The sequence below is a fragment of the Hypanus sabinus genome, chromosome 4 (assembly GCF_030144855.1).
Source record: "Hypanus sabinus isolate sHypSab1 chromosome 4, sHypSab1.hap1, whole genome shotgun sequence".
In the NCBI taxonomy this organism is placed as follows: Eukaryota; Metazoa; Chordata; class Chondrichthyes; order Myliobatiformes; family Dasyatidae; genus Hypanus; species Hypanus sabinus.
Window position 1 is genome coordinate 63,616,352 of NC_082709.1, and position 22,804 is coordinate 63,639,155.

At 38.3% G+C, this 22,804-nt stretch overlaps 1 protein-coding gene across 4 annotated transcripts in view; it reads right to left on the bottom strand.

Annotated features, from left to right (window-relative positions):
* Window positions 1-22,804, bottom strand: part of ccnyl1 (cyclin Y-like 1) — a 91,293-nt gene that overhangs the window by 68,232 nt on the left and 257 nt on the right. Inside the window, exons 1-4 of one of the 4 annotated variants that reach the window (XM_059967318.1) lie at window positions 22,503-22,765; window positions 6,513-6,587; window positions 5,975-6,062; window positions 3,831-3,865 (exon numbers count right to left, since the gene is read on the bottom strand). In XM_059967318.1, the coding sequence (XP_059823301.1) occupies window positions 3,831-3,865; window positions 5,975-6,062; window positions 6,513-6,515 (126 nt within the window). In that variant the 5' untranslated portion in view covers window positions 6,516-6,587; window positions 22,503-22,765. Of the gene's footprint in view, window positions 1-3,830; window positions 3,866-5,974; window positions 6,063-6,512; window positions 6,588-22,502; window positions 22,766-22,804 lie in introns of those variants that run through there. The other 3 variants (XM_059967317.1, XM_059967319.1, XM_059967315.1) reach the window with 3 other exon arrangements.

Sequence of the window (22,804 nt, forward strand, 5' to 3'; positions counted from 1 at the left end):
AGTTTCCTTCAGCAACAAGTGGATCATCAATATTTAGTAAAATATTGCTGATCATTCCAAAGATATAACATCCATGTTTGAACAAAATATTAAACAATTCTAACCAGTTTATTTTACTTTTTAAGCTATTATTTCAAAAACAACTGACCGCTACATTTAGACTAAAAGCATATTTATCAATGGAAATAAAAATATCTGACGGAACCATATAATCAGCTTAATATTTGGCAGACTACTTGATCTATTTCTGAAAGTAGTAATATCCTTTCAAAGAATGAAATAATAATTTTATGGGTTACTTTACTTTAAATCAAAAGCTGCTGCAATATTGGCCCCGTAGCCAAAATATTCATGCATGCAATGTGAAAACACCAGCTCTTTCAATTCCTCCCTTCCCATCATCCAAGACCCAAAAAAAAACATACTATTAGATGAAAGAACTTTTAATTTATAGCAGTATGTTTTCTACAGTATAACCATATCTGTAATTCCAAAATACTTCATTTGCTACAGAATTAAGGGACAGCGTAACAATGTCAGAAGCACAGAATTACACGATGCAAAATGCATTAAGCGGTATGGGGAAACAAGCCAAATATATGATATGGAAAAGATCAGGCACGGTTCTCTGGGTGATGGAACTCAAAAGGGCTGCATAAAACTGCTGTGTCTACACTTGGAATATTGTATGCGATTCTATTCACTCTTCATTATAGCAAGAATGTGCAAACTTTGGAAAGAGTGCAAAAGACATTTACCTGGATGCTGTTTAAAGTGCATGTGCTATAAGGGGAGGCTGGACAAATTTTGAGCTTTGGAGGCGAAGGGGACATCTGATAGATGTTTGTAAGATTAAGGGAGGGTAAATAGTCATGTCAAATTCTAGAAGACATACATTTAAAGTGAGAGTGGGCAAGTTTAAAGGAGATGTGCAGGGCAGATATTTTTTGTTTTAAACACAGCAAGTGGTAGATATCTGCAATGGGCTGTCGGGAGAGAGACAGAAGCAGATACTATAACTGCTTTTAAGAGGCTGTATGTAGATACATGGATATCCAGGTACATGGACAGTGGGATTTGGATCACATACAGGCCAAATAGAACTACAGTCGGTCCTCCTTTCCATGGGGGATTGGTTCCGGGACTCCCTTGCAGATACCAAAAAATGCGGATGCTCAAGTTGGTGTATGTTAGGACCCAGCAGAGCTTGGGACTCACCGCCCGTAGCGTTTCTGTTCCGGAAAACGATTACGATTGAAAATAAAGTGGAAATAGTAAAGAGATCAGAAAGACCTGGAACGTCAGTCATTGGAAAAGCATTAGGCTACAGTCAGTCAATTGTCGGAGCAATTTTAAAGGATAAATTGAGAATAATGGAGCATGTGAAAAGCCCTACCCCAATGAAAGCTACAATTATTACTGAGCAATGCAGTGGTTTAATTATTGAAATACATACGTTTAAGTATGATTTGAGAGTTAGAGGGCAAAAGTTTAAGGGAAACACAAGGGGGTATTTCTTTACTCAGAGAGTGATAGCTGTGTGGAATGAGCTTCCTGCAGAAGTAGTAGAGGTCAGTTCAGTTGTGTCATTTAAGGTAAAATTGGATAGGTATGTGGACAGGAAAGGAGTAGAGGGTTATGGGCTGAGTGCGGGTAGGTGGGACTAGGTGAGATTAAGAGTTTGGCACGGACTAGGAGGGCCGAGATGGCCCGTTTCCATGCTGTGATTGTTATATGGTTATATTTTACATAGAAAGGTAAGATATATACTATATACTAAGACAAATGTTTGACTAACTGATACTAAATAATACTGGATGTACCTGTTCCAACTTAAGAGAACTTATGTTTTTTTTCAATTCCCCATCCGCGGTAACCTATGTACATCCTCCTGTACACTTTAAATCATCTCTAGATTACTTCTAATACCTAATACAATGTAAATGCTATGTATATAGTTATTATACTGTATTGCTTAGGGAATAATGACGTCTACATGCTCAAACAACGAGTGCTGGAGAGAGAATTTCCAGTGTTTTCCCGATCTGCAGCTGGTTGAATCCGCGTGTGCGGAACCTGCGGATAAGGAGGGCTGACTGTAATTGGGTGCTTGATGCAGACACTATGGCCAAAGGCCTTTTCCTGTGCTGTTTTAGATTCTTTGTTCTAGCCGGTCTCAACAGTACAGAAAGTCACTGAAACATCTAGCTGTCCAAGTTTCACTTATTATACTATATATTTCACTGAACTGTAGAGAGATACTCTGTTTTAGCTTAAGAATACCTGCGCTCTTCTGAAACATTTTTCCAGTGGAAATGCCAATCCATTTCAAAATTAATGAATTAAACCTTTATTAAAATAACAGTCAAAATGTAAAGCATTCTTATGCTAATACCTTATAGTACAATTTCTGCAGTCTGCAAGACTCAACAGTCAACAATTCAACTTGAAAATCTTCCATTTTATGTGTTTCTTGCAGAAATCAGTGTTTTCTTTGCAAATCCCAGTGCATACATTGGACACAAGGTGGCACCAAAAAGCTTGCCAGAATATCCAGCACAACACACATTAAAAATATTTTGAATCCTTTTCTCCTAGGATTGAAAATCATGCAGATAGTTACACGCTACTGACAAAAAAAAATCAAAATTAATAAACACATATTCATGAAAATAACAATAATTATGTCCCTGAAGTCAGGTTTTAAAAATGAAGTCCCGCATCACCAGATTTAAGAATATAGTTGCAAGTTTGTGAATCCTTTGCAAATACCTGGTTTTCTGTATTAATTTCTCATACTTTATCTAAGTCACAATAATAGACCAACACAATCTGCCTAAACGAATAACACAAACAACTGTACTACTCCTTGTCAAAACTGAACAAGAATGTTGTTCATGGAAGGACACCACAGAGGAAATTATTGCTCTCCAAAAAAAAATTGCTGCACTTCTCAAGTTTGCAAAAGACCACCTGGATGTTCCACAACACTTCTGGGTCAATGTTCTGTGGACTGACGAGAACAAAAGTTGAACTTTTTGACAGAAATGCACACTGCTCTGTTTGGAGGAAAAGGACATTGCACACCCACACCAAAGCCTCATTCTAATTGTGCTTTGCTACCCTAGGGCATGGACAGCTTATAATCAATGAGAAAACAATTCATTCAAAATTGTATCCAGACATTTTACAGGAGAATGCCAGGGTAGTGGAACAATTGCTACTTCCCTTCCTTCAATTATTCAGTTTTGGATCATTTGGGTAAACTCTAATTACAACAGTTTAGCAACACTATGACCACCTTGATCATTTTGCTCAAAAATGGACCTCTGTTCTTTTTTGTTCTTTGTTGTAAATTTTTTGAATAATTTATGTTTTTCTCATGAATGCCATTTGCCTGTGATGCTACAAATTTTCCATTGTACCTGTGAGTACACATACTTGAACATTGGACAATAACGACTTTGAAATGTTAATTCTGCCTTCTTCCTACAGATGCAGCCTGATCTGCTAAGTATTTTTAACATTTAATGTTTTTATGTTAAACTTCCAGCATCTGCAGTTCTTCCAATTGTCAATTTGATAACATTGCCTTGCAGGCATCACATGCAAAGACATTCTTCATCACAACTGTGCACAAATTTTAAAAATGACTCATTCCAATTGATAAAAGAGAATATTAAAATTGCACAGGATTATCTAAAAGTTGCAAAGAGGATAATAAAAATTTCAGTGGAACTTCAGACTACATTTTTAGGAAAGAAAGTCTGAAGTTCTGTTGAAAGAACCAATGGCTACAACACTAGATAGTTTACAGGAATTGCACTTACATGGTTTATGTGGTTACTCTTCCTCTTCTCCCTCACTGTTTACAAAAGAAGAAATTTAAATAAAAATAAATTTAAATAAAAAAAAGTTAAAACATCAGTAATTTAAATTAAACAGCCAATTTTTAAATTATGATTTATACTGTATGTTGGGACAGCAGATATAGTATGATAGTACAGCAAATGTGTTATCTAATGTCTTCAACACAACATAAAAGACTTCATAACTAGTTAAATAGTTTTCAGGTGTAATTGATATTTTACAGGGAAGCTTGACAGGCAAGTTACACAAAACAAGTTGCTGGAAACAACAATGAGAAAACAAATTAATTCACAGGCTCATGGAGAGGTAAATCACTTCACAGAAAATGACAGTGCAGAAGAACCACTTCAGCTCACTATGTCCACGTCCATCATAAAAGCCATTTAAGGCCATCCTTTTCCTGGTTCTCAGTTTGTAGATTTTGTGGGTAATCATTCAAGCACTTTTCAAAGGTGATGAAGATTTTAGCACTGACTACTCTTAGAGAAAACGAGTTCATCATACTCATGGAATAGCAAACTGGGATTTTTGTCATGCACCTCAGTACTGCAATTTCTAGACAAGTTTCAACTATTTAAAAATGGGGGCACTAGTCCATGAGTATCTGAACCAAAGGACAGCACTGCTACTGGACTGACTGGCAGTATTTTTAAGCTTTTAACTTTGGATGGGACATTATGGATACACATGGAGCTGCAAAATTTAGTGACACTTGTTGCATCACACAAGAATCAAAGTACAGACAGTTCAATTGAAAACTTATCAGCTGTATAATGTGTGCAACATTCATGCATTGAAGCGGGTGGCAGAGAGATGCAAGAGGATGTTGGAAGAAAGGCAGTTCTTGGTAAATAATTTGCACTCTTCGACACCATCTCAAGATATTGGCTTAATGAATCAAACAAAAAAAAACTCCATGATATATCTGCCTATCAGATGGAATTACTGGAAGGATGTGAAGCTCTAGAGTGAAAATTCATTAGAATGATTCGAATGATGAGGAGTTTCAGCTAGAAGATACTAGAGAAGTTGGGGTCTCCTCTTAGAAAAAGAGATTGGCTAAATGTGTAGAAGGTAATGGTGTATATAGGGTGGTTAGAGAGATGCCATGCCATCGTGACTAGATAGTTCGAGACTCAGTGAGCACAAGATTTAAATTTTTCAGAAGAACATACAAGTTGTACATGAGAAGAAAAACGTTATTTTGAATATTTATGAACTAACATCTCTGTATTTAAGGTTGATGGAAATGGAATCACTGCTTTCAAAGGAAAACCTCAAAGACTCAGAGGGAATAACGAGGGTTCCTATCTCAATCTAACACTACAGTTTAATCTTGTCAGATAATATTCAGTGCCATTTGTAAGCTACACAATGGCCTAAATGATACACTGAGATATGGACTTTTGATGGCATATCCTCTCATTTGAGGAGATTATTTTAGTCTTGGTGTGTAGTACTCAGAGTGCTGTGACATTAAAGGTGCCATCTCTCATTTGAGACATTGACATTCTAACATGCACTCTGTGACCTCAGAGCATAATTTGCATCCTGATTTTTTTTTTCATCCTCAGGGTGTGAAAATTGTTAGTTATGCTTTCTGAATTCCATCAAGACAATGTATCAAAAAGGATAAATACCAAAGAGGAATACACAAAACATTGGAGGAACTCAATGAGTCAAACAGCATCTATGGGGAGAAGTGGACAGTGAGGTTTTCATTTGCTTCTGTCCTGAAATGTTGACTGTCCATTTCCCTCCTTAGATGCTCAGTTCCTCCAGCATTTGGTGAGTTACGCCAGATTCCAGTATCTTCAATTTCTTGTATTTCTATGTTCAAAAGTGTGTTTGGAGGCAGATGAAGGCAGTGTAAAAATGGAAATCTGCCTCATGTGCTGTATTTGGCTAGCTCAACCTCATCTGAAGGAGGAATACAAAATCTCTTCAGTTTTCAAATTTACAAATAAAATCTGCCAATCAAAAATTCTTAAAAAGCTATTTAATAGCAACTGTTGCACTACAAACCTGATTGTGAGTTAAAAGGATTTAAATCACTCTCAACTCAGATGAGTTACTGAAATATCAATGTGAAGATTTTTTTTACCTTCAGAGTTCCTGGTTACCATGACCCCCAGGTTGCTGACATATTGGAACCTGCGGTCCTGGTCATTCCTTATGGGTGACAGACAGCTCTAAAGGCAAATAAGGAAAAACAACCTTCACATTATATTTCAGCAATTGACAGGGATGAAAGTGGGCATCAGTTCTCTCCTTAGCCATTTAATGTTGTGAAGTTCAGCACTTGATAGAAAGATGTTTAATGAGAAGTAAAAAGCCAAAGTGCAATTTGAACTAAGAGGAATATATGGGTTAAAAGGCTTATAGAAAAATCTAACACTACCGTTAAAATTTGATGAAGCAAAGCATTTTATTTACAAAAAAACTGATGCCTTAATATGATACTGCATGATATTTAATTATCAAAATGAGTAACAGTTCCAATATGGAGTCTATATTTATTATGTTTATATGATGAACATGAAGCAGCTGGAATTTCTCAGTGTAACAAAGTTATTCTGGGAGGTAAAAGGAAATAGTAGCATGCAGAGCTCACACTGCTAATCTGACTTAAATCTACTCACCATCTGGCTGTGATTTACTCAGGAAAATTGTGCTGGCCCTTGGGTGGTCAGAAGGGTTGGATTCAAAGTTCATATCTGAAAACAGGACAGAGGAAAAATTGAAATGAAAGAAATCAAATATACACCAAGCCTTAAAATTCAAAAGAAAAGACTCACTAAAAGATAAGTATTGCAAAGATATTTTTATAACTCTGGGGAAAGACAAAATACAATCATCAGAATTTGCTACATCCCTCATTACAGCAATATGGGTAAAAGAAATTTGCCCATACAAAAGTTACAAATCCTGATACAATCACAAAAGTTTGAGATATGGAATAAAACTTGCCACGATGGAACTTGTGAAACAAATAAAGAAAGTTTCTTTATTTTCCAACTAACATTGTTTAAGGCATAAGCAAATTACAAGATTTTGCATTCAGAGAAGTTGCTATTTAGACTACTTTCTCAGAACACAATCACTTTCCACCAACCACAAAAGTGGGAGTTGTCTGAATTTGTAATTATATCAAATCCAATAGAGCTTTCAGAAGAAAAATCTTTACCCAGAGCACAGTTAAAATAAGGAACTCAGTACTGCATGGAATAATTATGACCTATACACACAGGAATTTAAGGAAAATCTAGATAGGTACGGGAGAGAAAAACAAATAGAAGGATATGGCATTAAGACAAAATTAAACAGGTAAATGGAAATTTGTGTAATATAAACATTAGCAATGACTTTGAGCAATGACAAGGACCTTGAGGGAAGTTTGTGTAGAGATAGCAGGAGCTCTGACGGAGATCTTTCAGATGTCATTGGAAACGGGGATTGTGCCGGAGGATTGGCGTATTGCTCATGTGGTTCCATTGTTTAAAAAGGGTTCTAGAAGGAAGCCTAGCAATTATAGACCTGTCAGTTTGACATCAGTGGTGGGTAAATTAATGGAAAGTATTCTTAGAGATAGTATTTATAATTATCTGGATAGACGGGATCTGATTAGAAGTAGCCAGCATGGATTTGTGCGTGGAAGGTCATGTTTGACAAACCTTACTGAATTTTTTGAAGAAGTTACGAGGAATGTTGACGAGGGTAAGGCAGTGGATGTAGTCTATATGGACTTCAGCAAGGCCTCTGACAAAGTTCCACATGGAAGGTTAGTTAAGAAGGTTCAGTCGTTAGGTATTAATGCTGGAGTAATAAAATGGATTCAACAGTGGCTAGATAGGAGATGCCAGAGAGTAGTGGTGGATAATTGTTTATCGGGATGGAGGCCAGTGACTAGCGGGGTGCCTCAGGGATCTCTTTTAGGTCCAATGTTGTTTGTAATATACATAAATGATCTGGATGATGGGGTGGTAAATTGGATTAGTAAGTATGCCGATGATACTAAGGTAGGAGGTGTTGTGGATAATGAGGTGGGTTTTCAAAGCTTGCAGGGAGATTTATGCCAGTTAGAAGAATGGGCTGATCGTTGGCAGATGGAGTTTAATGCTGAGAAGTGTGAGGTTCTACATTTTGATAGGAATAATCCAAATTGAACATACAGGGTAAATGGTTGAGCATTGAGGAATGCAATGGAACAGAGAGATCTAGGAATAACAGTGCATAGTTCCCTGAAGGTGGAGTCTCATGTAGATAGGGTGGTGAAGAAGGCTTTTGGAACGCTGGCCTTTATAAATCAGAGCATTGAGTACAGAAGTTGGGATGTAATATTAAAATTGTACAAGGCATTGGTAAGGCCAAATTTGGAATATTGTGTACAGTTCTGGTCACCCAATTATAGGAAAGATATCAATAAATTAGACAGAGTGCAGAGACAATTTACTAGGATGTTACCTGGGTTTCAGCACTTAAGTTACAGAGAAAGGTTGAACAAGTTAGGTCTCTATTCATTGGAGCGTAGAAGGTTGAGGGGGGGATTTGATCAAGGTATTTAAAATTTGGAGAGGGACAGATAGAGTTGACGTGAATAGGCTGTTTCCATTGAGAGTAGGGGAGATTCAAACGAGAGGACATGATTTGAGAGTTAGGGGGCAGAAGTTTAAGGGAAAAACGAGGGGGTATTTCTTTACTCAGAGAGTGATAGCTGTGTGGAATGAGCTTCCTGTAGAAGTAGTAGAGGCCAGTTCAGTTGTGTCATTTAAGGTAAAATTGGATAGGTATATGGACAGGAAAGGAGTGGAGGGTTATGGGCTGAGTGCGGGTAGGTGGGACTAGGTGAGATTAAGAGTTCGGCACGGACTAGGAGGGCCGAGATGGCCTGTTTCCGTGCTGTGATTGTTATATGGTTATATGGACTAGATCTGACTTACTCAATCTATGTAAATAGAAAATTCTCAAGCAATTTTCCAACAATTACTTCTGTTACTCATTGTTGCTCATGCATGAATAAAGATTAGTATTATTTGGCTATTTTATCATATCTATCATTACAGTTGTGCCCAATCTTACGCAGAAATAGAAAATTGCTCTGGCAGCTCCTCCACAACTTGAGCTGGATAGCAACTCTGAATCATGACCCTTCCCCCGGTCTTTCTATACCAAGGTAAAATGAATGTTACTTAGTCATGAACATACAAAATAAGAGCAGGCATAGACAATGTGGCTCCTCAAACTTGCTATGCCAATTAATAAAATCATAGCTAATCTGATTGTCATCTCAACACTGCATTTCCACTATAATTTTTCAACTCCTCCCCCCCCCCCCCCCCCCAAGTGATCAAGTATCCATAAAAATATTTCAGGATTCTACATCACTACTCTTTGAGGAACAGAACTCTAAAATCTTGAGACTGACAGAGACCACATTTACCTTACCTCTCTCTGAAGCGTGCAACTATTTTCAGTCTCCTCATTCCAGATTATCCCGCAACAGGGAATATCCTCGCTACATTCACCCCACCAAACCCCTTAATCTTATATATTTCATTCAAAAGCTTTTTAACTTTTCTGAACTTTAGTGAATCCAAACCTAGCTTATCCAATCTTTTCTCATATGACAACCCACCCATACCAGGTATGAACTGGGTAAATGTTTTTGGAACTGTTTCCAATGTATTCACATCTTTTTCTAAGGGGGCCAATACTGTAAGGTATATTCCAGATGTGGTCTCACTAAGAACATGCTTTCCTTACTTATGTATTTAATTCCACTTAGAAAAATAACATCTGGACAGCAAACAAGTATACATCAGGCTGCTCTTCATCGATTACAGTTCAGCAATTAATACTATCATTCACTAAAAATTAATCAATAAACTCCGAGGCCTTGGCCTCAATATCTCCTTGTGCATCATGGATTTCCTCACTTGTAGACCCCAGTCAGTTCAGATTGGTAATAACATCTCTTTCATGATCTCCATCAACACAGGTGCACCACAAGGCTGTGTGCTTAGCCCCCTGCCCTACTCGCTTTGCACCAATGACTGCATGACTAAGTCCAGCTCCAATACCATATTAAAGTTTGTTGATGACACCACTGTTGTGGACCAAGTCAAAGGTGATGTGTCAGCACATAGGTGGGAGAATGAAAACTTAGCTGAGTGATGTTTTAACAACCTCTCATTCAATGTCAGCAAGACTAAGGAAATGATTGCAGACTTAAAGAGAGGGAAACCAGAGGTCCATGAGCAAGTCCTCATTGGAGAATCAGAGGTGGGGAGGGTTAGCAACTTTAAATTCCTGCGTGTTACTATTTCAAAGGGCTTGTCCTGGAGAAAGCATGCAAGTGCAACTGCAAACAAAGCACAGCAGCACCTCTACTTCCTTAGGAGTTTGCAAAGATTTGGCATGACATCTAAAACACTGACAAACTTTTATAGATGTGTGGTGGAGAGTATATTGACTGGCTGCATCCTGGCCTAGTATGGAAACACCAATGCCTTTGAATGGAAAATCCTACAAAAGGTAGTGGATTCATCCCAGTACCACACAGGTAAAGCCCTCCCAACCACTGACCACATCTACATGAAACTCTGTCATAGGAAAGCAGCATCCAACAGAGATCCTCACCACCCACGTCATGCTCTTTTCTTGCTGCTACCATTAGGCAGAAAGTACAAGAGCCTCAGGTCTAGCACCACCAGGTTCAAAAACAGTTACTACCCCCCAATCATCAGGCTCCTGAACAAAAGGGGATAACTATACTCACTTGCCCACACATTGAGGTGTTCCCACAACCAATGATCTCACTTTGAGGGCTCTTTATCTTATTATTTCATGTTCTCGTTATTTATTACATTTATTTATATTTGCATTTGCACAGTTTGTTGAATTCTGCACTCTGGTTGATCTTTCATTGATCCTTTTATAGTTACTATTCTATAGTTTTGTTGAATATGCCCACAGGAAAGTGAAACTCAAGGCTGTATGTGGTATCATATATGTACTTTGATAGTAATGTTTACTTTTCTTAATTTACTAGGTGTGGCTACAAATTAGGTTTTTGCAAATCATCCAAAGGAAACCCATATCCTATGAATCACAAAGCCCAGCAATCTCCCACCATTTAGATATTTCATTTTAATTTGTCAAAATGGACAACATTGCTTCTTTATCCCACATGTTAATCCACTTCCCAGATCTTTGCCCACTCAGTTAATCTTAAAGTAAAATCAAACTGCCAGAGGAACACAGAGGATCAGGCAGCACTAGCTATTTTTCTGCCTCCACAGATCCTGCCTGTATCATTGAGTTGCTCCAGCTGTTTTTAGGTCCAGATTCCAGCATATGCATCCCGTGTCCTTTATAGCATCTTTACATCCTTGCACAATTGACTTCATACCTTCAATGCCTTCATCCAAGTCATTTATGGCTTGAACATTCCAAATAAAGATTTTTTTTCTTTCCCAGTCAGACCCTTAAAGTGTAAGTAAATGCTTTATTCATATAGCCTACCAAGACACACAATTGTCAAAGGTTAGGGTAAAGTAGACAGTAAATGCTGGCTTTGACACCATAGATACAGTTGAAAAGATGCTTACATCTTGTGCAAAAAAATTAGAGTGGAAAACCTACACAGGTTTAAATTTTACAATCATAATAATTTCACAACAGGCTCTGTTAAATATCTCTAAAAATGCTTCTAAGTATTTGGTAACTTCTGAATGTATGCAAATGGATTTGTAAACAAGAAATCAGAAGTCTTTATTTACTACCTGCTCTTCCATTCCTTCACCTGCATATCCTGCTAATTAAGCTTCATTGAGGTGGTTCAGACATTAGGTTTTAGAAAGACTGTTGGTCTCTTTGCCAAACTTTTAAAAAAAATTTGGTTAATTCTAAGAATTCAAAGGACTTTCTGATGCTCTCAGTTAAATCAAACATTCAAGGTTGCTGATTTTGATTCATAATCAATCAAGTCCATGCTGAGAGACAATTAAAGAGTCAATATACATAAAACATCTAACAACCCTTCAATTCAAGTCAGAAAAAAAAAGTTAAGACTACCTGCTGATATACAGATAAAAAATGACACAGGAGTAGGCCATGTAGACCACCATTCAAATTACATACAAAAACCACAGCTTTATAATAGCTGAACCAACTCCTTAGAATAAATTGACTAGTTAAATCAATGCATCTGGCAGATGGTAACACATGCAGCATCAAAAATTTTGGACAAGGAACTGAAAAATGCAAGTAATACTACAGAAAATAAACTGATCTCATCTAATATTGCATTAAGGAAGAAGACAACAAACATTGAAACAAACTGACAATATATAAGCCATAAGCACAAACAGTTACAAGATTTTTGATGCAAGGGCGATCACAGAGATGAGGCTCAAAAACTGATTAGGTACTATCCATTTCTGTTCTAAGCTGCTTTATCTTTTAAACTACTTGTTATCTTTGCATGGTTCCTAAAAGCTGTTATAGCTGGGGATGGTAGAGGGGATAAGTTCCCATTACCTATTAAATGCTGCCAATAGCATGCATCTCAAATAGCCTCTGACAACAAAGTCTAGCTCCTGGCCTTCATGTGTGGCTTAGCTACTAAGCCTGGCAGAACCATTTTTACTGACAAGGGGGCAAAGGTGGGTTATTCATGCCTTTAAATCAGCCACTTCGGGCAAATGGAGCTTGTCAGCTGTGGTTAGCAGCTCATCTAGGAGGAAAACTCTGATCTAAAATGTCCGCTGCCTTGTGGCTACACTCACTCATAGCGAAACTAAAGCAGTCCAATGTAGAGTTAAACACTGACTGGCAACTCCTGCAATGCTGCTGGTGCCAAACTATCAGTATCTGCCATTTTTATGAATTCTTCAGCTGTATGGCAAGTGGGAGAATACTACATGGGCAACAGCTTGCTTTCCATATTGTATTGCCCTGGCTTGCATATCATGTAGACAGCAGGGATGCAACATTCATGGTCAACCCCAGCCAATGGAAGGTCTCAATACTTGCATGTTGTGCTTCAATAATTCATGTGTAAGGACACCAAGGTCTATCTGAACAACCCGTCACAACTTTTTAAACACTGTTTTTCTACATTTTTCTATCAAAGTCAATGATTTTTGTATTTTTCCCCACATTGTTATAACACTCTAAGAATTCAGCATGCTCTGTTTTAGGTGGAGCCAGACTGGTGGATTTTTCCAGACTACTGGATGTCTTTCCCATTAATGGCCTGACACACTTTTAGCTCATCTTTTGACCAGTTGTGTAATGAATTTGCCAGTGAGCCAACTGCTTCATGGGAGCATGGGAAACATTACTGAACCTAAAGGGACAATGGGTACCATTAACAACCTTGGATTTATTACACTTAATCCCTTCATTCAAATCACAGATAATTTTCAGTGTGGAGACCATTTATTCTTTTAATCAATGGTCTGCCAATGGCACAGATTTTTTAAAAATAACTTCTGTAGTACCTTGAAGGGTAAAATTCTTCTGAAATGCATCACATCCATTAGTTCTCCCTATCTATTCTGTTGATTATAATTTCAGGAAAAAAATCAGATACATCAAACATAATGCTCTATTTATAAACTCATGCTGATTCTCCCTAATCCCATTATTATTTTCCAAGTGCCTTATCACCACTTATATTATCATCCAACATTTTCTCTGCTACTTGAGTCAGGCTAACTGGTTGGTAGAGCTCTGTATTGCTCTCCCTCTTTTCTTAAACTATGGGGTTACATTTGCTATATTATAAACTGTGGGAAAGGAATCCTGAAAAATTCAATTAGCGCATCCACCATTACTGCCTTGCGATGGGGGTTATCAGTTCCTAAGAATTTTAAAGCAGCTCTCAGTCCTATTACCTTTTCCAATACATTTGTTATTAACTAATTCTAAATTTCTTTCAGTTAATTTGCTCATGACTGCTGTCCTGCACTATTTTCAAATTCTATTTTTTTGCTTCTTATGAATTTCTTAGCCTTTTTGTCCTAAATTCCAATCCTTAGTTCCCTTTTTGACTACACGAGTCTTGTCCTTTGATTTCACACTAATTTCTCTTCTTAGCTACTCTGGGTAACACAATCTTATAATCTCTCAAGTGCACAATGAAAGATCATGAGGCAAGAAAATTTGAATTTATAGCATATGAGGTTGATAACCTGGCTGGGAATTATGCTGAATATCAGAAGGGAAAGGTTATCAAAGCATTATAATGCAATTAATGCATTAGAGAATTCAAAAGTCTTCAACAGGAAATACATTTGTATTTTCATCCACTTCCACTGAGATTCCCTGAGCAGGAACATCTTCCCCTCCCCTTTCAGCATTCAGCATGGAAATTGCCTCTGGAACTCCTGATCTACTCTTCCATCTCTACCAACAGTTCCCTTTTCATGCAACCAATGGACATGCAACCTGTCTTTTCTCTTTTCATTACACTTTCCAGAGATCTAAATAATCCTTCTAATTGAAGTCACAACTGAACTGCTTTCCGTGTTCACAGTGTGGTCTCCTGAACTTTGAAGAAACCAAGCGTGATCCCAATCCTCCCATTTATTTTTTCCCCATGCCTCTTCTGACTTGTCTATTTTCAGCCTCTGATGATTCTCAATCAACAATGCTTAACATCAGCCTGAGGAAAGCAGCAGATGATTTTTCCTTTGGATTGGCTGCAATCTCAGGACTCAATTCTTCAGGTACTGTAATCATTCCTTTCCCCCTACCAGCTCCCACAGATGTGGTTGTATCCTAGTTTCAACTTGCTTTTCTTCCATCTCAAACTATAGGTTAAGTAATTATTACTTTGAAAACTTTGATCTCCATTCTATTGAAGACATTCTCTCTTACTCCTTACATCTCTCTCCTCCTTTGCAATTACAACACATTTTCCCAATTTGGGCCTTTAACTAAAAACTCCAAATCTGTTTTTCTACCTATTGACATTCAGTGTTTCCATCATCTTCTGTTCTTGCTTCAGCAACACTACTAGGGTTGAAAATCCTGCTTATGCATCAATATAAATAACTCATTGGATGACAAAACTGATGCGAGAAATCTCCTGTGGCTGATGTATTTGCATTTACCACCCACCAACAAACTGCCCAAAGTTAAGCACAGTCACGCGGGCATCTTTTCATCCTGGGAATTTTATTATCACACAGACATAACCAGCTGCAAAGCTGTTTTTGCTATGGAAATTATCTGTATGCAGTGGTACCAATTTGAAAACCTCCCCAGAGGTTATCACAACACTAGCTACAGAGACTGAAATATTACACAGTGGATAAAGTTACTTGGAAAGGAGTATCTGTCACTGAAATGAGAAAATAGTCCGTCCTTGACTTTTAACACCTCAACAACAGAGAAATGCTTGCAGCTTTCTCATCTCTCCCCACACATCTACCGGCAGCCTAATGTGATTATTCAGAAACAATATTTCTATTACCCTTATAAGTTCAATAAAATGATCCTTGGGTCTCTAGCAGCCTTGCATCAACCAGTAGTTTGACCTTGCAGCTGCAGCACTCAAGAGGACTATATTACAGGAATCTGACTGTAATAATATGTATCAAATGGAATCATAATGAGTTACGCAGCACAAAAACAGGCCCTTTGGCCTAACTCATCTGTGCTGACCAATTTGGCTATATGAACTAACTCTATTTCTCTGCATTTGGCCCATATTCCTATAAACATACCTGTCTAAATGTCTTTTGAATGTAACCATACCCTCTTCTGCTTTGAATAAATGAGCTTTGTAAATTTCTTTGGCAGCTCATTCTATATACCCAGATCCTCTATGGAAAAGTGGTCCCTCAGAACCCTTTTAAATCTTACCCCCTTTATCTTAAACCTATGCCCTCTAGTTTTCAGCCTCCCCAATCCTGGGAAAAAGACTGACCATTATCTCTATCTACACCCTTCATGATCTCAAACACCTATTTGGTCACCCTGAAGCATCCCAAGCTCTAGGGAAAAAAGGCTCAGCCCATACTCCTCCAGTCCCAGTAACATCCTTGTAAACCTTTTGCTGCTCCCTTTCCAGGTTACCATCTTATCCTATACCCAGGTGACCAGAACACAGAAGCGCAGTTATAAAATGAAGTCCCAAATCTTGTACTCAGTGCCCTGACCAATGAAGGCAAACATGCCACACTGCACTACCCTGTCTGTGCCTTCATATACTTAGGTCCCTCTGTTGACAACATTTTCCAGGGCCATACCATTTATCATGCAAATCCTGCCCTAGATTTTTCTTTTCAAAATGCAACCTCTTGCACTTAACAGACTTAAATTTCATTTGCCATTTTTGTCCCACCCCCTTCTTTTCCTAGTTGGTAAGATTCTCTTGTAAAGTCAGAATACCCTTCACTGTTCACCACACCAGCAATTTCAGTGTTGTCTGCAAACTCGCTAATGTCATCCAAATTGTGACTTTTGTCTTTCAATTTATCAATATGTGGTACTTGCAATACACACTTCAAAACCTTCACATTACTCAAAATCTATATAGATCATTTTCACCCAGTGTTACCTTTCTTTCATACGTACATCTCCTATTCTAATTACATTTTGAGACTCGAGTTATAACCATGCTTTGAATTGCTCAGAATATATAGGAACATGACAGCTTTACTTGTAAAATTTAATTGCAAATATCCGCAATACAAATTGTAAAATCCCATACAAAAAAATTGAAAGAATGATCAGTTAATCTGTTCTTAGTGAGTTTAAGTGAAGGGGAAGTTTGGTCAGGTTTGGAGGAACTACACTCTGAAGTGTGCCATCTCTTGATCCACTGAGCGGGCAAAGCAGTCAGCTTAAATGCCTCACTCAAATGATGACATGTCTGACAGCATGGCACGAGAAGTGCACAGATTAATGCTCTCAGGTGATTTGAACAAGTGAAGTTAATAGGAGACAAAATTGTCAACAGTCGTTAAATTGAGTCCCTGTATGCCCTCTTAGGGGAATATTTAAATCCCATGCCATTTATTCCAAAAGAAAAATCTAAATGTCCCACAAGGAGACAGTGGCGTTCTCGGCAGTGTCTGAGCCACCACTTATCCATTAACCAATCTTTAAAATTAGATTACTAGGTAATTTGAATATAACTGTGCTTATTATCAGTGTTTAACAATAAATGCTGGAAACCTTCAGTTTGTTTGACAGCACCCATGTTACTTGTTTTTTTTTAAAACAGTTTTATATTTCGTACGTCTGCAGTTCAAAGTGTTATGCAAATTAGTGATATCAATGAAAACAAGATCTGTAGTGACACAACAGGGTTTCTTTGAAATTTGGGAATTCCAGTTATTTAAATACAATATTATTTAAAAGAACAGCAAATCACATTTATTTGGTAGGTGGGGGAGGGAGGGGTGATAGATACATGTGGACCTCAAAATTAGGATTTGAAATTGTTTTATGTTTATTGACAGTAGCTCAGTCTAAAATTAACATTTCAGGATTCCAGGTGTGATAAATCCCAAGGGCAATCATTGCTAAAGAAAGCAGCTGTTACCATTAAGAGCTTTCCATGGGCCAAGAATGCATCTTGATCATTGGGAGTCCACGCACCTTAGAGAATTTCCAATTACACAAATCACCTATTTGAATAGGAAGCCGGTGAACAGTAAAGAAATTTGGCTTTCAAATTTCACCCATCACTTCTCAGCCCTGGCTAATAAGAATTCATGGTTATCAGTCACCTTTGTCGTCTCACCCTCAAATGACCATTATTCATATTTGGCCTTTGTCAATGACCGCCCTAAAGATGATTTGAATATGATGGAAGGAATCATACTGCAGCTGAGCTCAGCAGCTTCATCAATTGGGGAAAAAAGAGGAGTGGGACAGAAAAAGTTTGTTCATCTATTCTATTAGGATTGGAGACTAATCACAGGACTATTACCACTGCACAAAAGTGTAAAATGAGACATGCACATTCATTTCAAGAAATAAAATATATATTCTTTAAGAACATACGAAATCAAAAATTGAGGCACTTTGTGCACAAAAATGTAATTATCTAAACATATATAAAACAGTAAGTAGGAATGTAGTGCTGAAAATTGACAAAAAATTACTTGACAAACAAAATTAATTACAAACCATCTACAATATATCATTACTCCTGACTTGACAGAAATGCATTTTGGTAAAATCTGAATGCAACTAATGAAATCTTACAATACATAATCAAGAATTTGTAAGAACGTAATTATTTTTAAGAACTCACAAAAAAGTAATCAATACTTTCAATCAACAAAGATCAGGGATTCAACCACACAAAAAGCCCAGTTTCTCAACGATTTAGAAGTAGATGTTGTCTATATGGAAGTTAGCCAAGCCAGGAAAATTTCAACCACAATTTTTCTTCACAATTCTGCAGTGAAGAACTGGCTGATAGGCATAACACTGAATAAGAACTAGACTCGGCCATGATCTCACTAAAAAGCACATGTTGCCATAAAGTTAATGACTTTAGGTTAATAGAGCAAAATGTTGCAAGATAATTCATGGTATCATAACCAAAGCAAAACAAAATTGAACCACGAGGTTTGGACCGTACTAGAGGAAATAACCTAAAAATTGTTCACACTGCATATTTTAAGACAAATATATCTGCAGTAGCAAGGAAAGTTTCAAATACAGAATCACCCATTTGATGACAATAAAAATTTCTTCAAGTTGTGAAGCAGTAGTGACAGGGGACTCAATAGTCGGGGAACAGACAGGAAATTCTGTGGGCATGAACAGGACACACAAATGTATGTTGCCTACCAGGTGCCAGGATCAGGGACATTTCAGATCGCGTCCACAGCACTTTGGAGGGAGGGAGAGCAGCCTGATGCCTTGGCACATATTGGTACCAATGACATAGGAAGGAAAAGCAAAGAGGTCCTGAAGGGAGAATTTAGAGAGCTAGGCAGAAAGCTGAGAAGTGGGACATGCAGGGTAGTAATTTCTGGATTGCTGTCTGTGCCATGCACCAGTGAGGGTAGAAAGGGAATGATCTGGCAGATTAACACATGTCTAAGAAGCTGGTGCAAGTCAGGGCTTCAGGTTCTTGGATCACTAGGATTTCTTCTGGTGGTGGTATGCCCTGCCTGTACAAAAGTGATAGGTTGCACCTGAACCCAAGGAGGACCAATATTCTCACAGGCAAGTTAGAGCTGTTGGGGAGGGTTTAAACTAATTTGGCGGGGAGGTGGAAACCAAAGTGAAGGGATTCAGGATAGGGCAGATAGTAAAAAGGCAAAGATAGCATGCAGTCAGACGGTCAAGGACAGACAGATGACAAAATTGCAGCCAGCAGGGCGAGTACCAGTGAATTTAGGGTGCAAAATTAAAAAGGGTAGGTAGCAAATACAGTATTCAAAGTGTTATATCTCAATGCACAGCGTAAAAGAAATAAGGTGGATGATCTTGTTGTACTATTAGATTATAAAGAATATTATGGCCAACACTGAATCGTGGGTGAAGGATGGCTGTAGTTGGGAGCTGAATGTCCAAGTTTACAGGTTGTATTGAATGGATAGGAAGGTAGGCAGAGGGGGTGGTGTGGCTCTGCTGGTAAAGAATGGCATCAAATCAGTAGAAGGATGTGACACAGGATCAGAAGATGTTGAATCTTTGAGGATTGAGTTAAGAAACTGCAAGGATCATGAAGGGCAGTTACATACAGGCTTCCCAACAGTAGCTGGGATGAGGACCACAGATTACAATGGGAAATAAAAAAAAGCATGCAAAAGGGCAATGTTATGAGATGGGAGATTTCAACATACAGGTCGATTGGGAAAATCAGGTTGGTAATGGATCTCAAGAGTGTGAATTTGTTGAATGCCTGCAAGATGGCTTTTTAGAGCAGTTTGTCGTTGAAGCTGCTAGGGGATCAGCTATACTGGACTGGATGTTATGCAATGAACTGCAGGAGCTTAAGAGGTTGTGATCACAATGTGATTGAGCTCAACTTGATTTTGATAGGGAGAAAGTAAAGTCTGACGAAGCAGTATTTCAGTAAAGCAAATTACAGTGGTACAAGAGAGGTGTTGGCCAAAGTAAATTGGAAGGAGTTGCTGCTATCATCCCAGCTAGATCAGCAACGGTGAGAGTTTCTGAGGAAAATGAGGAAGGTGCAGGATGGATGTATTCCAAAAATGAAGAAATATTCAAATGACAATATAGTACAACCATGGCTGACAAGGGAAGTCAAAGCTAATGTAAAAGCAAAGGAAAGGGCATACAACAAAGCAAAAATTAGCAGGAAGATAAAGGATTGGGAAGCTTTTAAAAACCCAGGGAGAGCAACTAAAAGAATCATTAGGAGGGAAAATATAAAAGCAAGCTAGCAAACAAAATTAAAGTGGATAGTAAAAGCTTTTTCAAATATGTAAAAAATAAAAGAGAGATGAGAGTGGATATAGGACTGCGAGAAAATAAGACACAGTAGAAGACACTAGCAGTGTGCCAGATTCTGAAGGGTGTGAGGGAAGAGAACTGAGTGTGGTTACTATTACAAGGGAGAAGGTGCTCAAAAAAGCTGAAAACCCTAGGGATACATAAGTCACTCAGACCCAGGGTTCTGAAAGAGGAAGCATTAGAGATTGTGGAGGCATTAGGAATGATCTTTCAAGAAACATTGGACTCTGGCATGGTTCTGGAGGACTGAAAAATTACAAATGTCACACCACTCTAAAAAAGGAGGAAGGCAGCAGAATGGAAATTATGGACCAGTTAGCCTGACCTCAGTGGTTGGTAAGATGTTGGAGTCAATTGTTAAGGATGAGGTTATGGAATACTTGGTGACGCAGGCCAAGATAGGGCAGTGTCAGCATGGTTCTCTTAAGGGAAAATCTTGACTGACAAACATGTTAAAATTCTTTGAGGAGATTACAAGTAGGATAGATAAAGGGGATACAGTTGCTGTATATTTGGACTTTCAGAAGGCCTTTGACAAGGTGCCACACATGGGGCTGCTTACCAAGTTAACAGCCCATGGTATTACAGGAAAGTTATTGGCATGGTTAGAGCATTGGCTGATTGGTAGGAGGCAGTGAGTGGGAATAAAAGGATCCTTTTCTGATTGGCTGCCAGTGACTAGTGGTGCTCTGCAGGGGTTGGTGTTGGGACCGCTTCATTTTAAGTTGTATATAAATGATTTAGATAATGGAATAGATGGCTTTGTTGCCAAGTTTGCAGATGATGCGAAGATTGGTGGATGGGCAGGTAGAGGTGAGGAAACAGGACTTACGACTGATTAGGAGAAAGGACAAGAAAGTGGCAAATGAAATACAGTGTTGGAAAATGCATGATTATGCACTTTCGTAACAGAAGTAAATGTGCAGACCATTTCCTCGAGATAAAGGGGCGCCCATTCACAGCAAAGATGTAGATAAATTTCTTTGGCCAGAGGGTAGTGAAATAGTGGAATTTTTTTTAAACCACAGGCAGCGGTGGAGGCCAGGTCAATGAGTGTATTTCTTTTCAAATCTTATTATTAAGTTTTGTCAATGAGTGTACTTAAGGCAGATCTTGATAGGTTCTTGACTAGACACAGCATCAAAGGTTACAGGGAGAAGGCTGGGGAGGAGAGCTGAGGAGGGGAGAAAAGGATCAGCCATGATTGAATGGTGGAGCAAACTCAATGGGCCAAATGGCATATTTCAGCTCTTATGTCTTATGGTCTAAATTCAAGGTTAAGAATTTCAGACAATATAGGAGTTAACAGTAATTTTCAAATGGTCATAGTGAAGTTTAAAGTTAGATCAACTATGATTTTATTGAAACACAAGATTGTTGCTGTATCTTTAAAACATTGTTTCATTAACACCAATTATGCAGGGAATTCAAGAAATGCTATGTATCACATTTTAATGGGAAGAATAAGACACAATACAAGTAGCAGAAACAATTCTAAAAGATGCACACAAGAGACCTGGAAGAACGTGCACTTTGAAAGTACCAAGGCAAGTGTATCCAACTTTATAAAAAGAGGAAAATACAAGTGAGTGGAAATCCTGATAAATCTTTATAAAATATTGCTTTCTCTATATTGTCTGGTTTTGGTCACAACACTTTAAAATGGAATGGACGCAGAAGCAGTTTAGAAAAATGAGGGATTTCAGATAAAGTATATGGCTAAAATAGAGCAGGGAATGCAAGTTAGAAGTTTAGCCTGACTAAGGAGTCCGAATTGTTGGTAACAAAACAAGGGCTAGATCATTTAAGACCACAATAAGGAGATGTTTCTTCATTTAAAATGGCTAATGTTTAGAATTCTTAACCCTGTAGGGCTATGGAGGCTTTGTCAATCCCATGTCAGATCCTTTTGGACACACCTTTTCCAAGGAGTACATGACAAGGTGCCCACTACAAATTGTGATATTCTCATGGGAAAAGGTGAATTCAAAGGGATCTGCCATACGATTTTAAAAATTTAACACACTTAATTTGCTCCCATTGGCTGTGGCTCTCAGAGGGTAGAACCAGGGAACATAAAATGAAGGAGACTAGCAAAAACAAAATAAAACGAACATAAGAATAAGTCTTACCCCCCCCCCCCCATAGATGCCCCATGACCTGCTTACCACATAGTTTTCAGTTGGCAAGAGGAAAACTGTTTTACAGAGCAAGTACAGGTAGTCGGTGGAGGCAGATTCAAAACGAAGCTGAGCACAGGAAATAACTATAACTTGCAGAAGGAAAGAAAAGCAGAGTGTGAGTAGGTCCAGCTAGTTTGCAGCTACTCAGCCGTCATGAACTTCAAGGAGCAAATGGGCTTCAGGATGACACCCAATTGGATGAGGAGTCACATGCCTGCTGCCCACAGATCCCTCATTTCAACACAATTCCCCAGCTCTTCCGGCCACTATAAATAGCTCGGTAAGTC